General features: G+C 66.0%; 2 protein-coding genes across 3 annotated transcripts in view; one reads left to right on the top strand and one right to left on the bottom strand.

Moving 5' to 3' along the window:
- Positions 1-282: 282 nt before the first annotated feature.
- Positions 283-13,202, top strand: part of LOC121086532 — a 40,134-nt gene continuing 27,214 nt past the window's right edge. The window contains exons 1-9 of the mRNA XM_040590434.1: positions 283-1,265; positions 1,362-1,488; positions 1,921-2,034; positions 2,666-2,776; positions 2,922-3,041; positions 3,168-3,916; positions 7,587-7,709; positions 10,664-10,771; positions 10,830-11,344. Of these exons, the coding sequence (XP_040446368.1) occupies positions 807-1,265; positions 1,362-1,488; positions 1,921-2,034; positions 2,666-2,776; positions 2,922-3,041; positions 3,168-3,916; positions 7,587-7,709; positions 10,664-10,771; positions 10,830-11,344 (2,426 nt within the window). The 5' untranslated portion in view covers positions 283-806. The remainder of the gene's footprint in view (positions 1,266-1,361; positions 1,489-1,920; positions 2,035-2,665; positions 2,777-2,921; positions 3,042-3,167; positions 3,917-7,586; positions 7,710-10,663; positions 10,772-10,829; positions 11,345-13,202) is intronic.
- On the bottom strand, positions 6,666-12,836 carry LOC121086985. Of its 2 annotated transcripts, XM_040591523.1 has the most exons (4): positions 12,802-12,836; positions 10,504-11,138; positions 8,954-9,157; positions 6,666-8,362 (listed from the first exon to the last, which is right to left on the bottom strand). In XM_040591523.1, the coding sequence occupies exons 2-4, from the start codon at positions 11,039-11,041 to the stop codon at positions 7,335-7,337; spliced, it is 1,770 nt and encodes a 589-aa protein (XP_040447457.1). In that variant the 5' UTR covers positions 11,042-11,138; positions 12,802-12,836; the 3' UTR covers positions 6,666-7,334. The 2 variants fall into 2 exon arrangements, with proteins under 2 accessions (XP_040447457.1, XP_040447456.1); XM_040591522.1 differs by lacking the exon at positions 12,802-12,836 and having other exon boundaries at positions 10,504-11,275.

Genomic DNA, 13,202 nt, shown 5'->3' with positions numbered 1-13,202 from the left:
TCCCCAGGATGTCCCCAGGCACCTCTGCCCTGGGATGTCCCAGTGCCCCGGAATGCTCCGTGCAGGCTGTAGGCCTGGAGTGCCCTAGGCAGCTCTGACCCAGGATGCCTGTGTGTCCCCAGGATGTCGCTGGGCACCCCTGGTCCAGGCTGCCCGTGCCCCCAGCTGCTCCCTGCCCACCCAGCCCTATCCACCTCCTGGGGGGCTCCTGCCAGGGCAGGCCCAGGGCAGCCCCTGCAGTGGGTGGGGGTGTGGGGTGCCAGGGGTGGGGCTGCTGCCCTGCAGGTCTGGCAGCTGCACACAGCATGTTGACCTGCCCGATGCTGGCCAGCGTCCATGGGGACAGTGATCAGCACTGACCCCACAGCTGCCATGGCTGTGCTGCAGTCCCTCCCCAGCCTGCCGGCTGAGTGGGATGCATCCAGCCCAGTGGCACTGGTGGGCCTTCCTCATCTGCCCCTCACCATCCCCTCAGGCCTGCTGCATCTATCTGCCCTGTCCCCTTCTGGGGCTGAGACCCAGCCTTGGCAGCTCCTGTCTTGCTTGGGCAGCGCCAACCACTCCAGGGGCCAAATCTTGCCCGGCCGAGTTGTTAGTGGGGGATGACATGGTGGCAGGTCCCGAGTGGTGCCCTTCCTGCAGCCTGGGCAGGCAGGGCAAGGGCAGTGCTGCTGGCTTTGGGTAGGTGGGTGACAGTGGGCATCGCGCGCAGACGTCCCTGAAGCTGTGCTGCTGGTGGGCGGTGGTGGTTGAAAGCCACCAGTCTGGGGGGGAGCGGTGCCTGCCATGGGGCTGAGGCTCCAGGCATGACCCAGGGGGGTGACCAAGGGCCCCCTTCCACCTGTGCCCTCCCCACGGCCCAGGTGCAGGAATGGAATGTGGAGGCTCCCCATCTGATGCCACTGCAGCCCCCGCTGCTGCCGGAGCGGGCGCATGTGCGGGAGGCACAGCTCCACTCCGCTGAGGCCTCGCTCTGGACCGTGGTGGCCACAGTGCAGGCGATGGAGAGGAAGATCGACCTGCTCGCCACCCGCCTGCTCAGCCTGGAGGGTCGGTCCGGCACAGCTGAGAAGAAGCTCCTGGACTGCGAGAAGACGGCCATGGAGTTCGGGAACCAGCTGGAGAGCAAGTGGGCTGTGCTGGGCACCCTCATCCAGGAGTATGGGCTGCTCCAGCGGCGCTTGGAGAATGTGGAGAACCTCCTGAAGAACAGGAACTTCTGGGTGCTGCGGCTGCCCCCTGGCCCCCGGGGTGAGGTGCCCAAGGTAACGGCTCCAGGGGGACGCTGCAGGCCAGGTGGGGGGACCCTCAGCCCCCTGGGGAGTGGATGTCACTGAGCTGCCGGGGGCTTGTCCCTGCAGGTGCCGGTGACATTTGTTGACATTGCTGTCTACTTCTCGGCGGAGGAGTGGAAGAATTTGGAGGAGTGGCAGAAGGAGCTGTACAATAACCTGGTGAAGGAGAACTACGAGTCTCTGCTCTCCCTGGGTAAATGTCCCTTTCTGCCCCTTTCCTGGCAGGCTGGGGTGATGCCTGCGCCTCCTTGGGAGTCCTGGATGTGTGTGACCTGGTCCCCTGCAAGCATTGGTGGTTGCACTCGCCATGACCGCGGAGCCTCCTGTCACAGAGGGAAACAGGGACATGTGGGGACGGGGCCATGTGCTGTGCCATGCCATGCTGGTGCTGCTATCTGGGACAGCCCGTGCCGCCTGGCTCCTCATCTCCCAAAACCCAGGGTCGGAGCATCTGTACTGTACAGGTTTTGGGCATGGGGGTCTTGCTTTGGGCATGGGGGTCCTGCCTAATGCAGGCAGGTTCTCTGGCAGGAGGGATGCTAGGGCCTGGCAGCCCCATGTGTCCCTGGCACGGTGGGTGGGTGCAGCCCCACGCCGGTGCCAGTTGCGCTGTCTCCCCATGCAGACGGTGCCCTCTCCAGAAGTGAGGCGCAGCCCCGCAGTGAGCGTGGGGAGGGACCCTGCATCCCTGAGCAGAGGGAGCTGGAGCAGCGGGAGCTGCCGCCGGACACCTGTACAGGTGAGGCACCGGCCAGGAGCGGGGGCAGTGCCGGGTCCCCCCTCCTCGCTGCCCCCTACCTCATGTTTCCCCCACCACACTGCTTGCCCTGGGGATGTCCCTCGTCCTTCTCCGGTGGTCCCCACACCCCAGGGCCCGGTTTTCAAGCTGTGGCCAGACTCTGCTCCCTGCTGCATGACTGGGGACCACTGAGAGTAACCCTGGAAAATCCCATGACTGATGTGCCTGGGGCATTGGGCATTCATTGCTGTGTGATCCATGTGTCCCCCACTGCCACCACGTCGTCGTGTCAGAGCCCAGGGGTTGTGTCACAGTCACCCATCCCCATCAGCTGTGCCGTTGTCACCCATTCATCCCCATGGGCTGTTCCATGGTCACCTGTTCCCAAGGGCTGTCCCATGGTCACGTCTCCCCAAGGACTGTGCCACGGCCACCCATCCCTCCCCAAAGGCTGTCCCGTGGTCACCTCTCCCCACAGCACCCCTGGGGGTGTCTGTTGCCCCATAACTGCTTTGGGACAGGGATGTCCCACACGGCTGGAGCTGGGGGTCCTGCACTGTGAGGTGCGTTGGCTGTGGGTCGCACTGGGTGGCCACATCCTGGCACCAGCCAAGTGTTTCCTTGTGAACAGAGTCGATGATCTCCACCTCCGACATCCTGTCGCGCATCAAGCAGGAGGTGGCCTTTGTGGGGGAGCAGCAGTTCACAGAGGAGCGGGGGATGCCGCCAGACCCCTGTGCAGGTGAGCCTGGGGCGGTGCTGCACACACACCAGCTGCTCAGCACTAGCAGCAGCTGCTGCCTTCTGGAGCCATTGCCTCCCACAGCCTGCCCAGCACAGGATGCGGCCCTGCTCAGCTGAGTCCCTGTCCCCATCTTTCCTCGCAGGCGCAGATGCCCTGATCACGGCACACGACTTCTTGTCATGGATCAAGCAGGAGGAAGAGCCCTGCGTCCGCGAGCCCTGGGAGCTGCCAGAGAGGGAGATGCTGACGGGTCCCGGTCCTGGTGAGTGATGCTGAGCCCAACCCCATGGGGCTGGGAAAGGGAGCACCCACCCAGGCTGGGCTGTCGCTTGGGGACAGCCCCGGTGTCCCCAGTGGGCACTGACCAGAGCCTTTCCCTCCCCTGCAGCCAGTGAGGGGCTGCTGGTGAAGACAGAGGAGCGGTGCCCCCACACCGAGCCCCCCGAGGAGGTGGGCTTGCCAGGCAGCTCCGGGGAACTGCTTTTCCCCGGTGCCAGCTTCGGGAACCCTGAGGGACAAGCAGCGGTGACAACGGCGGCAGTGGTGGCTCTGCCGGCACAGCACAGACTGGGCAAAGCTCCAGGCTCAGAGCCGGGGCCAGGGGCCGAAGCAGTGGGGGTCCCCACCGCGACGCCGGGAGCCATCGAGGAGCGGCCGCATGGCTGTGCCGAGTGCGGGAAGAGCTTCAGCGGGAAGAAGAGCCTGCGGATTCACCAGCGGAGCCATGCAGCCGAGCGCCCGTACCCCTGCGCCGAGTGCGGCAAGAGCTTCAACTGCCACTCGGGGCTGGTGCGGCACCAGATGATCCACCGTGGTGAGCGGCCCTACAAGTGCACCGAGTGCGGCAAGTGCTACAGCCGCAAGGAGCACCTGCAGAACCACCAGCGGCTGCACACGGGTGAGCGGCCCTTCGCCTGCGCCGCGTGCGGCAAGAGCTTCATCCGCAAGCAGAACCTGCTCAAGCACCAGCGCATCCACACCGGCGAGCGGCCCTACCAGTGCCCGGCCTGTGGCCGCAGCTTCCGCTACAAGGAGTCCCTCAAGGACCACCAGCGGGTCCACGGGGCTGAGGCAGGCCCCCCCCCCGCTGCCGCCCCCTGGCATCATGCCCCCCGGGGACTAGGGGCCGTCCACCCCGTGGACTGACACCCCCCGGGACGGGGCAGCCGCTGGCCATGCAGCTGCCTACCAAATACAGGTGCCCGGCCGGGACGGGGGGCACGTGGGGAGCCCGGGGGGGCCATGCACCCGCAGACCCAGGTCCGGCCCCTATCATGAACGGACATGCTTTGGCCCCCACTGCCCCCGCCACCAGACAATCTCGCTGCATGGGCCGGGAAGCAGCCCCCCGCCACGTCCCCCCGCTGCCAGCCCCCCCGCCTGCCGCTCTGCTCCTCGGCCCCCGCTGCTTATTTTTACTGCCCTCGCCGTCCCGCTCTGTACAGTGCTTGGGGTGTAGTTTTGTATGGACGATGCGATATGGAATAAAGTCATGTTGGGCTGCAGCGCCTTTGCCCCCCGCCCTGGGGACTGTCCCCCGGCCCGGGCGCTGTGGCCATGCCCCTGCTCCCCGGGACCCGCGAGCTTGGGGCTGGGGAAGGAGGGGACGATTGCAGCACAGCGTGGGGTACGGGGCAGGGGTATGGGGTACAGAGCAGGGGGATCAGTGGCACCATGGGGTGCTAGGCTGCCAGGTGCTCCTGTGTCACCAGCTGTGGCACCCCTGTGCTGGTGGGGTGGCACAGAGAACCCCCCAGAGCCAGGGGAGGTGGCTGCACCCATGGGTGAAACCCTGCAGGGAGAGGGGGGAGCAGGCAGTGATGCTGCAGGGTGGGTGGGTGCCTGGGTGCACACGTGTGTGCACACACCAGCCATGGGTGTGCAAGGGCTGCCAGAGGCCGTCGTGCTCTCGGGGCCGTGCGGGTCCTGGGGCCTCCCAGACGACTGCAGCCCCTGATCCACAGGGTCCTGTCCCCCAGCGAACCCTTTCTAGCATCGCTGATTCCCAGCGTTTCCCACTTTCCCCCGGCAGGCTGTGGCCAAGCCCTCCCCGGGGCACCGGCCCAGCGCCCCCGCCCCTGCGCTCCCACACCCCCTGGCGCATCATTTCGGTGACTGACCCAACGCGGTGGCTGCGGTGCGGGCAGCGCGCCCGCTCCCACTGTGGCCCGCTGACCCCCCCCCCGCTGCCCACCGGCACCAAACCGGTCCCGGCTCCCCCGCCGATCTGGGCGTATCGGTTGTTTCACCCGTTTTCTTTACAGCCGGGTAAGCTGTGCCCCTTCCCCAGGCACGCTGGGACCCCAAGCTGGGTGTCACTGTCCGTCCCCACCCGAGGGAGATGGTCCCCACCAGAGCCGAGGAATCCAGCGAGGGGCTGCGGCGGTGAGTCCCTGTGTGCTGCAGGGGGTGGGGGGCATCGGCCCAGGGTGGCCTGGCCGGCTGTGCTCCCCATCCAGGGTGGGCTGCAGCGGGAGGAGGCGGCAGGAGCTCCTTGGGGACACTGCACGCTGCGGGGGGGACCCTGCACACCGCTGGGGGGGGACTTTGCACACTGCTGGCAGGGGGAGACCCTGCCTGCTGCTGGGGGGGAAACTCTGCAAGCTGCTGGGGACCCTACAGGCTGCTGGGGGGAGACACCACACACTGCCAGGGAGCTGGGGACACTGCATGCTGCCCAAGGGGCCTTGCACCCTGCCTGGCACCCTGCACCCTGCCCGGGGGCCCTGCACAGTCCTGGGGACCCTGCACGTTCCCTAGGGATCATGCACATTCCCTGGGGACACTGCATATTCCCTAGGGACCCTGCACACAGCCTGGGACCTTGCACGCTCCCTGGGGACCCTGCATGCTGCCTCCCCAAGGGGGTCTTGCATGATGTCAGGGACCCTGCACGCTGCTTGGGGACCCCATATACTCCTGGGGACCCTGCACAGTCCTGGGGACCCTGCACGCTACTTGAGGACCCTGCACACTCCTGGGGACCCTGTGCATTCCTGGGGACTGCGCGCTGCTTGGGACCTTGCACACTCCCTGGTGACACTGCAGGCTGCCCAAGGGGGTCTTGCATGATGTCGGGACCCTACACACTCCTGGGGACCCTGCACACTGCCACCAAGCTGTGCATGCTGTCACCCCACCCCAGAGCCACACAGGCAGCCGGGGCCTCGGTTCTGAGTCTGGACAGCCCAGGCCGAGGCTGCAGGTCCTATTCCCCCCAGCCCTGATCTGGGGCTCCCCCAAAGGAGCAGGGTGAACTGGGTGCCACCAAGCCTGGGGTCATTTTGCCCCATATGCCAGCAGCCAGCCCATGCAGGCTGTGTGGCAGGGGGCTGCTGGCACGCTCCCCCTGGCCAGCTCAGGGCAGCCCAGAAGCAGGCCAGGCCAGCATGGCAGCATGCCGGCAGCACCGGGGATTTGAGCAGGGAGGAACCGCGAGCAGGCGGTGAATTAGCAGCATGACACAGCAGCAGAGCAGCGGTGGCACAAGTAAGCAGGGACCCGAGTAGCAAAGGAGACCAGAACTTCCATGAGGCTACGTGGGGAGCTAGGAGGGGACAGGGGACACCACACGTGCTGTGGGGAGGCAGAGCAGGTGAGTAGGGGTCTCCCCACAGGCAGCAGCTGTTCACATGGCCCCTCATCTGGGGAAGCAGGCAGCTGCCTGTCTGTGGGGTGAACCCGGGAGGAGGATGGGGGGAGCACACAGCCCCCCTGGCCCGGCAATGGGCTGCCTTGGCAAGGGCAGGATTAATCCTCAGGTGCCCGATATGGGCAGCTCCGCACAGCTCCTGGCCAAGAGCAGGTGGCATGGGAAGGTTCCTGAGGGACAGCAGGTCCCGCTCGCTCAGGACCCTCCTCACCAAACCGCTGCAGCACTGAGTTCACACACAGAGACGTCTTTTCTGTTTTTTGGGGATTTTTTTTAAACAGAAGTTTATGGTTATATGCAAATTAGGTCATTAAATGATTTGCATAAAATGTTCGCACATCAGCGACTAAGTGTTCCTAACTCCCCACCCCCCGAAGGTAGTAATCCTACTCACTAGCGCTGTCACACGGCCCCACTGACACCCACGCACGCACACGCCTCCTCACTGTGTGCCAGCGCCCCGCTTGCTCACACGCACCCGGCCAGCCATGCTCGTGGGCCCTGCCCCAGGCTGCCCACAGCAGCAGAGGCACGGCCACGGGTGCAGGCAGGCCTCCTGGGCACCTGCACGACTTACACACGTGTGTATCGCCACCTCCCTCCCCGGGCATGTGCCCAGCGCGCTCCCAGCGCCAGCCACTCGTGCCCCTTTGTACCTTCCCCGTGCTCGTGGGGGCCTGGCCATGCCGGGGGGCAGGTGCCAACCTTGCCGGCGGCCGCATGCTTGTGCATGCCTCCCACAACCCAGGCGGCTCCCACGCACACCCCTGCACACCGTTCCCCCACGTGCACGCCCCTCTGTCCGTGGCCAGGCACGCACGGTGTGGCCGGAGCCCTGCGTGCAGGCGCCGGGAGGGCCGCAGGCACACCATGTCCTTCGCGGGACAGCGTCCCTGCCCGTCCCTAGCTGTTGGTGAGGAAGAGCCGTCTGTGTCTGGAGGCAGAGCCACGCGGCCGGCCCCGACGCCGGCCCCGGCCCCGGTTGCCGAAGGGGCTTCGGCTGGGCACGGCGGTCTCTCCCCAGCTGGCGCTTCCGGCCTGCGGCTCGGGGAAGCCGGGCTCGGCTTTGGGCTGCTCAAGGAGCGGGCTGGGGTCTGGCCGGGGCTCGGCCGGTGGCGCCTGGCTCTGCCGGGCGCTGGCCCTCTCCTGACGCAGGTAGCGCAGCTCGTCACGGATGTCCGTCAGGACGCCCAGCAGGCGGAACTGGAGCTCGCGGTCGCGGGCCCTCTCCTCGCGCTGGGTGGCCCGCTCCTCCTGCCACATGGCCAGCTCCTGATGGTACAGCTGGTCCCACTGCTCCTCCAGGTCGAGCAGGTGATGGATGTTAGTCCTCCAGCTCTCCTGGCGGTCCTCCCGCAGGCGGGAGCAGCCCAGGCCGCGGGGCGGGCCAGGGGCAGCTGGGGCGTCCCCTGGGGGAGAGGCGGAGGAGGGCAGCGACTCCTCGGTCAGGGCGCCGTGCAGCGGGGAGCGGGCCGGGGGCTCCTCCTCTGCAGTTGGCTTCTCCCAGGTGGGCCCCATCAGTACCCTGGGCAAAGCGCCCATATCCGGGCCGGGGCCCCCCGCCTGCTCCTCGGGGTGCGAGGAGTCGAGCCCGCGGCCCAGGGGGGGAAGGTCGGACACCCCTTCGTGGCCCCAGTCCGAGTGAGCGTCCACAGGGTTGAGAGGGTCCTCAGGCAGGGAGGTGACGGAGCCCTGGGAGCTGCACCTGCGGATCAGCATGGCCTGGCGGGACAGTTTCATGTCTTCCTCCGCAGTCATGGGGGCCTCAGGCCCGGGCTGCATCCCTACGGCCCCGCCGTGGCCCCTCTCCACCTCCCGGCCTTCCCGTTCCTCCTCCTCTGACATGGAGGCGTAGGAGACGAGGGACTCGTTTCGCAGGGACGGGGAAATGGCTGACACGTCTGGAGTCCGCAGCTCTGGTCCCGACTCCGCTGGAACAGAAGAGAAGCCCTCAGGTGAGCCCCAGCCACCGCTCTGTCCCCCTGCCCCTCCCCAACACATGGACTGCCCCCCTCATGCACGTCCCTGATGGACACAGCAGGCCAACGTGCCCCAGCCGTGCAGCCCTCGCCCTGCCTGCCTCGCACACCCCCTGTCCCACCACAACGAGCTCCCCAGGTCCCCACGTAACACAGGGATGGCCATGGCCTTTGCCTTTCCTGGGATCTGCCGCCTTCTCCTGCCACTGAACAACCCTCAGTGGTTACGGAACTGTGCTCCAGGTTCCCGTTATGCATCCGCAGCCCTTCGGGACTCACAGGCCAGGAGTTAATCACACAGACGGGGCAGGCACAGGGAAGTGTCTCCTGTCGGGGTGTCCCCCGCAGCGCCACCCCCAGCGCCATGCCGAGAGCTGCATCCAGCCCCACCAGAAGCACTCTGCCACACCAGGACCAGGTTCACGGTGCAAACCACCACCACAACCTTTTACCATCTGCCACGCTCCCAGGGGGTCTCCAGCCAGACCCCGCGCCCTCCCTCCACTGCCTGAAGCCCCGCTGCAGCCTGTCCCACAGCCTCACCCGAACTGCTCTGCCCTTCTCCTCGGCTGTACTCGCAGATGATGGAGGGGTCGGGGCTCTGCACTGCCAGCCGGGGCACAGCAGAGCCCTCCACATCTGGCAGGGATGAGGGCTGCCCGTTGGTGTCGATGTAGATGCTGGGGTGGCTGACGCCGGGCTGCAGGTGCATGAAGGACTGCTTGGTCGCACCGGGGAAGAACAGATCTGTGGGACAGAGAGAATCCAGCCTCAGCCACTGCGATGACGGCACTGGCAGTTCACATGTCCCCGCAGAAGGGCGGATAGGGCTCCCAAGGAGAAGGGTCCCACGGGAACCTGCAGAGGACATGGTTGTACCAAGGCACAGATGCTCCTCCTGGGAGGCCAGACCGCTCACCCTCATCTCCCCCAGGACCATCCTGAACTTGCCCAGCCCTGTGAGAGTCAACATCCTGTAATGTCCCACAGGACTTCTTCCTTCAGCCCAGAGATCTTCTGCTCTGCAGCAAGGCGGGTGTCTGGTTCAGAGACACCCATGCCACCCACCCATCTCCAGTGAAACCTGACAGGCCACGCTGAAATCAAAGACCAGGGGAAGAAGCAGGAACAATTAACCCTGGCAGCCCCTAGGAACGCAAAGAAGTCAGACATATTCCTTTTGCGCAAATGAAAGGCCAGGGTGGGTACATGCCTCCTGGGCAGCAACAAAGCCCAGCTGGGGTGTACCTGTGGGCCCAGCTCAGTGCTACCGCAAGACCAATGTTGGGTCTTCCACCAACATCCTCTCCCCTCAAGCAACTCTCGGGCATTTGAACTAAAGGCATTAGCCAAGAGCAGGACCAGCGAGAGGGCTCCGTGCTCAGCGGTAGGCCAAGACACAGGTTTGCTGTGCAAGCAACAGAGGGGTCAAAGGCACAGCCCCATCAAGAAGGCATAGCCCACCCAGGGACCCTCTGGCACCCCTGGCCACACACAGCACCAAGCTGCGAGATGCTGCAGGAGGTTGCTGTGACTTTGCTCCGAAGCAGCTGCTCCTGCTCCTGCTCCCGCTCCCTCTGGCCTCAGCTACCCATGGGGGGATGCCAACCCTGAAAAGAACAGGGGAAGTAAAATCCCATCCCATCTTTTAACAGCTGCCTTTAGACAGTATCCAGCAAGGCCAGGCACTGTATCAAATTAAAGAGGAAAAACAAAACCAGAGAAGACCTGATCCGACAAAGTCTGAGGTGTTCCTGTTGACCCCAGGTTATTTCCACAGTGGATTTTTAATTCCAATGCATGCTGTTTCCAACCCTGGTGGTTAGCTACCCAGACACAATGGGACCACAGCCCTGCTGGATGCTGTAATCCCGGCACAAACCACGTACGACACGAAACCCGAAAGCTTCCTTCCACAATCCATGCCGCGCGGGCTAGCACAGAACACAAACACTCGACAGACCCTGGAGCTCGGGAGGACCACGGCCTGGTGATGTTATGAGGCTGGACATCACTCAGAGAGCGCAGGTAGGGCACAGCATGGGACTCCACTACTCCAACTCTTTTCTCCCCAGAGAACCACCACAACTGACCTGGGTCCAAGATGATTTCAGGCTCTGAGTCGTGGCTGGCCTGTAAGAAGGTGGAAGCCACCATCTTCTCCAGGGGCGTCAGGCGTGGCTTGTGGAGTGGCCCACCGGCACGGTTCATGGGCAGGTGCTTCTTGGAGGTGATCTTCTTCTTGACGTCCAGTCGCAGGTCACGCCACTTGTGCTTGAGGTCGTCGATGGAGCGTTCGGTGTAGCCCAGGAAGTTGACGCGGCTTTGGATTTGGGTCCAGAGCTGCTTCCGCCGCACGGGGTGAGCCCGCAGGGCTTCAGACCCATACAGGGCGCTGAAATGCCGGACCACATTCCAGACCAACGTCTCAGTCTCGTCATTGGAGAAGTTGGCCTTCCTCTTCCGGCCAGATGCTGGCATCGCCTGCGAGGCTGCGGCAGAGGTGGAAGGGGCACAATTGAACCTCGGTCCCCACTCCTCTCTGTCAGCTCCTGGGGGGAACATGGGGCTGCGGGAGCCCGAGGGAGCCGCAGAGGAGGGAGCCGAAGCAAGAGCCCCCGAGGCATCCATGGCAGGGGAGGCTTGGGCCGGGGAGGATCTAAAGAGCCGCTTCGGCACACCACGCGGCACGGGGGCACCTCATCCCCTCGCCCCAGCTCGAGAGCACCTGGGAGGGGAGAAAAGGAAAGGGCAGCGGTGGGTGGCGGCAGCACGGGGTGATGGCAAGGGCCCCTGGTCCTCTCCAACCACAGGCACCCAGGGGCCCCCAGCCAGCTACCACCAGGGCCACGGAGAGGGTCAGGGTCATGGTGTGCACATTGGGACCACGACAGAGGCCACAGTGAGGGCCACGGCACACACCACAGGGCCATGGTGAGTGCCTCTGCCATGGCATGTGACCTGGGGCTGTGGCCGGTGTCTCAGGGCCACACAGAGGGTGCTGAGGAGCACCTCAGGGCCAGGCTGAGGGCGATGGGGAGCGCCTCAAGGCTGCAGTGAGGGCTTCATGGCCATGTTGACAGTGATGGGGACTGCCTCTGGTTGCACAGCAAGTGCCTCCAGGACACGGCCTTGGCAAGCACCCCAGGACCACGACAGGAGCCACGGCAACAACTTCAGAGCCATGGCCATCGCTTCTGGGCTACAGCAAGCACAATGAGGGCTTGGGCTATGGCCAGCACCTTAGGCCCACAGCAGGACCTCAGTGATGGCAAGCACCTCAGCACCATGGCGTGGACTACCGACATGGTAAAAGCACTAGAGCCACCGCATGAAGCCTCAGGGGCATGGTGGAGGCCTTGGCCACAGCAAGTACTTCAGGTTCCCAGCATGGGCCTCAGGGCCATGGCACAGACCTTGGCCATCAGACAGGTCTAGGCGCCACAGCAAAGGCCTTGGCCATGGTGAGCATCTCAAGGCCATGGTGAAGACCTTGGCCAAGATGCAGACTTTAGCAAGTGTCTTGGCCACAGTGAGAACCTCAAGACCCCAGCGAGCACCTCAGATTTTTAGCGAGGACCTTGGGGTCACGGAGAAGCCCTTGGCCACGGCAAGCCCCTCAAGGCCACGGCAAAGACATTATGGAAGGCCTTGGCCACGGTGAACACTTCAAGCTCCAGTTAGGGCTCTTAGTGCCATGGCAAAGATCACAGCTGTGGCAAGCGCTTCAAAACCACGGTGAAAGCCTTGGCCATGGTGACCAACTCCAACTCTCACGAGGGCCTTGGGCCCTTAGCAAAGCCCTTGGCCATGGCAAATGTCTCCAGCCCCCAACGTGGGCCGTGGGGCCATGGCAAAGACCGGGGACTGGGCGAACACCTCCAGCTGCCACCGGGTGCATCAAGACCCTGGCAAAGATGCTGCAAGTCCCGGGCCCGCAGCGAAACCCCCTCAGGGCCCCGTCACGGCCCCGCCAAGGCCCTCGCCCACGGCACAGGCCGCGGCCCCGCCGACCCCCTCAGCCCCTCAGCCCCATGGCAAAGCCTTCAGCACCCCCGGGCCCTGCCGAGCCCCGCCGGCGGCCCCCTCAGCGCCCCGGCCGGCCGCCTCAGCGCCCCAGCCGGTTGCCCCCCGCCGCAGCGGCTTCTGCCCCCTCCGAGGAGGGGGAGCCCCGGGGCGGGGGGGGGGCGACCGGTTCCCGGCTGCACCCCCGGGGCCGGGCCGGGGCCTGCGGCAGGCGGCTTTTGTTCGCGCTTCCGCCGGGCACCGGGGACAAAGGGGCCGGGGCCGGGGCCTGCCGGGGGGGGGGCCGGGGGCAAGCACCGGCCCCGGCCGCAGCCCTTCCCTCCCCCCGCCCTCAACACCCCCCAGGGCAGGGCGGCGGCGCCTACCTGTGCCGGGACGGGCGTGCGAAGGGGGGGGGGGGGGGGGAGCGGGGGCTGGCGGCGGAGGGGCCGGGCGCGGAGGGGGGCTCAGCTCCGGCGGCGGCGGCGGGTAATGGCTCCCGCCTCGGCGGAACTCGCCTTCATTTCCTCCGCCTCCGAGCGGCGCGGCGCGGCGCGGCGCGGGCCCTGCGCGCCCGCCCTTGGGCGCCCCCTGGCGGCACCGCCGCGCCCCGGGCTCCGCGGGGGCGGCACCGGGCACCCCCCGCCCCGCCGCGCCGCGCTGCGGGGACACGCGGGCACCTCCGTGGCTGTGCATCCCCCTGGGCACTGCCCTGCGCGCCCCGGCCCTGCAGCCCCTCCCGCCCGGGTGCTGCGCGCACCCACCCCCACGATCGCGCATCCCCGTG

This window comes from Falco naumanni, chromosome 4 (assembly GCF_017639655.2).
Source record: "Falco naumanni isolate bFalNau1 chromosome 4, bFalNau1.pat, whole genome shotgun sequence".
Lineage (NCBI taxonomy): Eukaryota > Metazoa > Chordata > Aves > Falconiformes > Falconidae > Falco > Falco naumanni.
This window is presented reverse-complemented; position numbering and strand designations above follow the sequence as displayed.